Genomic DNA, 4,061 nt, shown 5'->3' with positions numbered 1-4,061 from the left:
CTCCTAATGGTATCTGGAAGGCAGACACACTTGCCGGAAAGCAGTACGCCCTAACCGGCCTAACGTATTCATATTAATCCGTTTTATACCTGTGTGTGTGTGTGTGTGTATTTACCTAGTTATATCTTATGGAAAGGGGAGCTATGCTCGTGGTGCCCCGTCTTTGTATCTCACAGTGTCCAGTTTGCTCTTAAATTCGTGTATAGTTTTTGCACACACTATTGTTGTGTGCGTGAGAGAGAGAGAGAGAGAGAGAGACAGAGAGAGAGAGAGTGAGAGAGAGAGAGAGAGAGAGAGAGAGAGAGAGAGAGAGAAAGAGACAGAAAGAGATATAGAAAGTGAGTGAGTGAGAGAGAAAGAGAGAGAGAGAAAGAGAGACAGAAAGAGAGAGAGAGATAGAGACAGAAAGAGAGTGAGAGAGAGAGAGTAAGAGAGAGGGAAAGAGAGAGAGTAAGGAGACAGAGAGAGAGAGAGAGAGAGAGAAAGAAAGAGAGTGGAAGTGAGAATGCTTCTTCTGTTTTTGCATATGCATGTGCGATACCATTCCTGCACCTGTGCGTGTTCCCGCCACTCTGTCTCTGCCATTTTGGATCTTATAAGGTCTGTCTGTCCACCCACAGACACAGCCAGAGCTGCGACCACAGCCTCAAGGTCTGTTGGTAACGCAGCAAACGAAAAAAAAAAAAAAAAACACATATGACCTGAACTTTGTTTCCTTCAACACACAAAAAGATAACCGGAATTGCTGAGAACCAGAAAAGGAAAGAATGAGTTCCCTTATAAGTCAGCCTCTCCTCCTCCACCTCCCTCCAACAACTCCTCCCTCCTCCACCTCCAACTTTGCCTCCAAATCCACCCCATCCCCCCCCAACTGCGACAAAAGCGAAAAGTCAAAAACATATAGCGAAAGGAATACGATTCAATTCCATATATTAAAGGAACTCTGTGATACCTCAACGTTTTGTGATTCTGTTGCTTCAGACGAGGGTGAAAGAAAGAAAAGAAAAAATTCTCTTGGAGGTGATATCTTTCCACAGAAGAGATGGTGTCTGTCAGACGACATATAACATACCCGGATAAAAAGAAAAGAAAAAAGAGAGAGAGAGAGAGAGAGAGAGAGAGAGAGAGAGAGAGAGAGAGAGAGGGAGAGCGAGAGAGAGAGAGAGAGAGAGAGAGAGAGAGAGAGAGAGAGAGAGAGAGAGAGAGAGAGAGAGAGAGAGAGAGAGAGAGAGAGAGAGAGAGAGAGAGAGAGAGAGAGAGAGAGGGAGAGAGAGAGAGAACATAAACAACACCCATGTTTGGGGTCCCAACGTTGTGTAGTGCCAATTGGACCTTGTGGGTTCGAATCCCGCACTCATCTCCTATTTCCAGCAGTGACTGTGACTTACACCAACAGTCCTTAAAGGACATAAGAGGGCAAAAGTGACGGCTTCGGCCGCAGCTACTCAGCACCTCCCGGCGTAGACTCCTCACCACCTTCTAAGCAAACGCATTTCCCGCACGTCTTAAGCGAATAAAATGCTTTGACGTCAAACGCAACAAAATATATAAAGATGCATCACTGAGTTCCAGTGTATCTTTTTAAAGCGCAAGGGGGGGAGGGTGTCTCTATTGAATAAAATCGCCTGACGGCAGCCAGAGCAATTGTACAACTCACGAGCAGAGAGCTCGTGATAAAGGAAAATGTGCGTTACGAGTTAGACCCAAGTGAATAAAATCACCTGCCGGCAGCCAGAATATATCTAAGATATGGAGCCGTCTTCGGTCAGATTCAAGGACATGAATAAAATCATCTGACTGCACTTCCGAACTGATATAATATCCTAGAATACATACGTCACAACATCCTAATGAACACTAGTTGAGCATAGGATAAGAGGCAAGTGGCTCTCACTAATGCCCACTGGACTCGAACCCGGGTTAAAACGCGTACGGCTTCTCCACTCACCTGCTCAGCTCTGCCGTTCCATGACGCGTTCGCTGCTGGTTGATGTCCTTGTTAGCAGTTGCCTGCAAAGAAAGAGAAGGTAGCAGGTAAGTATGGTTAGAAAGGAACAAACTCGGTAACATAACACCCAACTTCATGTCCACGATGATATGGAGATTACTATCATGAACGTTAATATAGTCTGTTTGCTCCAAGGAGTGACATACAACCTTAGCACTTTCCTCTCATTCTTGTTTCCTATCTATGTGTTATTTGAATTTTCTATATATTCTGTATATAGTAAAGGAAGCTGTAGAGTACGATAAGTATCACTTTTTTAAGATTATAACAACGATTACCTATACCCCATCCCAGTTGTCTCCCCCCTGTGTCACTTCGATGTGGCATCATGGGAGAGAAAAGGCGCTGTTGCCACGTGTTACAGAATTTATTCAAACTGTTGTTATAATCCTAAAAAGTGATACAATATATAAGCTTCTTTTACTATATACAGAATATAAAAGACATAAAATTGGTTCAAATCGTTTTAATCCTAAAAAATAATACAGTATATTACCTTCTATCACTGTATACAGAATATAAAAGACAGAGAATTGATTCAAATAGTTTTAATCCTAAAAAGTAATACTCACAATATATTAGCTTTTTTTACTATATACAGAATACAAAAGACGTAGAATTGATTCAAATCGTTTAATCCTTAAAAGTAATACTCACAGTATATTAGCTCTTTTTACTATATACAGAAAATAAAAGACATAGAATTGATTCAAATCGTTTTAATCCTAAAAAGTAATACTCACAGTATATTAGCTTCTTTTACTGTATACAGAATATAAAAGAAAGATCAAATAGCACTTAGATGGGAAATATGAGATAAGCATGTATTACGGTTGACTTGGCAGAATGGCTAGCAGGAAATCACGAATTGTGACACCCTGAACGGACTCGTTGGGGCGCAAAGACTATAAAGGACCATTCTTACAAACACATCAATCAAATCAAGTCGCTACAGTTCATCGAGGTGGCAGCACAAGACGCTATTATCATCTTTTGAATACTTTTAAATACAAAGATAATCGTCGGATACATTTGTAGGCATACACCAATTGGAATTTTGTTTGCTAATACATTGGGATAATAGAAGGATCTCACTGAATTTTAAATTCAGGTTGCTCAAGAATGGTAGTAACGTAACAATGTTCTTCTTGGTATTAAGCTGCGAAAAACTAAGACACTGAGAGAAAGCTTTGTGATCATAACCTGAGATGTTTCACATGCACAAGATTGGTGCATATGTCTTGTATACCTGGTACTAGGTCAAACCTAAGAATAAGATGAAAAAGAAGAAAATGAATGGCAATAAGAATACCAAGGAGAAGATGAAGATGGAGATGAAAAGGAAGAAGAAGAAGAAGAAGAAGAAGAAGAAGAAGAAGAAAAGAAGAAGAGAAAGAGGAAGAAGAAAAAAAGAAGATAAAAAGAATAAGAAAAAAGAGGAAGGAAAAGAAGATGAAGATGAAAAAGAATAAGAAAAGGAGAAAGAAAAAGAAAAGAAGAAGAAGAAGAAGAAGAAGAAGAAGAAGAAGAAGAAGAAGAAGAAGAAGAAGAAGAAGAAGAGGGAGAAAAAGAAGAAGAAAAAAGAAGAAAAAGAAGAAGAAAAAAGTAGAAGAAAAAGAAGAAGAAGAAGAAGAACAAGAAGAACAAGAACAACAACAACCAACCAACCCGATGAAATAACAATTATGTTCTTGATGAAGCCTGCAGCAGAGAGAACAGGACATAACAAGAGTATATACCTAAGAACATATCTGGATACATAACACAAATGATTTGGAGAAGGTGGAATTCGATGGCAGAGAAAACAGAAATGAGATATTTTCAATTTTCATGAGAAAGAACAGTCAGCAAATTAAAAGTTCAGATCTTTGACTTTTCTTTGTTATTTTCATACACAGGATAGTTAATTCATGTATGTAAACAAACTGACTTAGCCATACTTGCTTCAGCATTAAAACACATTTTCAACGTGTCTATTTACTCCGACGTTGGCATTCTGCTAATACAAAATAAATTATGTACACTTTTTATATACCAGCATGGTCCAGTCCAT

The 4,061-nt window shown here is 39.3% G+C and overlaps 1 protein-coding gene across 1 annotated transcript in view; it reads right to left on the bottom strand.

Moving 5' to 3' along the window:
* Positions 1–1,717: 1,717 nt before the first annotated feature.
* The window catches only part of LOC143040958 (uncharacterized), an 899,567-nt gene continuing 897,223 nt past the window's right edge, over positions 1,718–4,061 (bottom strand). The window contains exons 6-7 of the mRNA XM_076212392.1: positions 1,949–2,010; positions 1,718–1,721 (exon numbers count right to left, since the gene is read on the bottom strand). Of these exons, the coding sequence (XP_076068507.1) occupies positions 1,718–1,721; positions 1,949–2,010 (66 nt within the window). The remainder of the gene's footprint in view (positions 1,722–1,948; positions 2,011–4,061) is intronic.

This window comes from Oratosquilla oratoria, chromosome 30 (assembly GCF_046742065.1).
Source record: "Oratosquilla oratoria isolate Oo_2021 chromosome 30, ASM4674206v1, whole genome shotgun sequence".
NCBI classification, from domain to species: Eukaryota; Metazoa; Arthropoda; class Malacostraca; order Stomatopoda; family Squillidae; genus Oratosquilla; species Oratosquilla oratoria.
The sequence above is the reverse complement of the archived record's forward strand: the minus strand, read 5'-3'. Positions and strand labels throughout refer to the sequence as shown.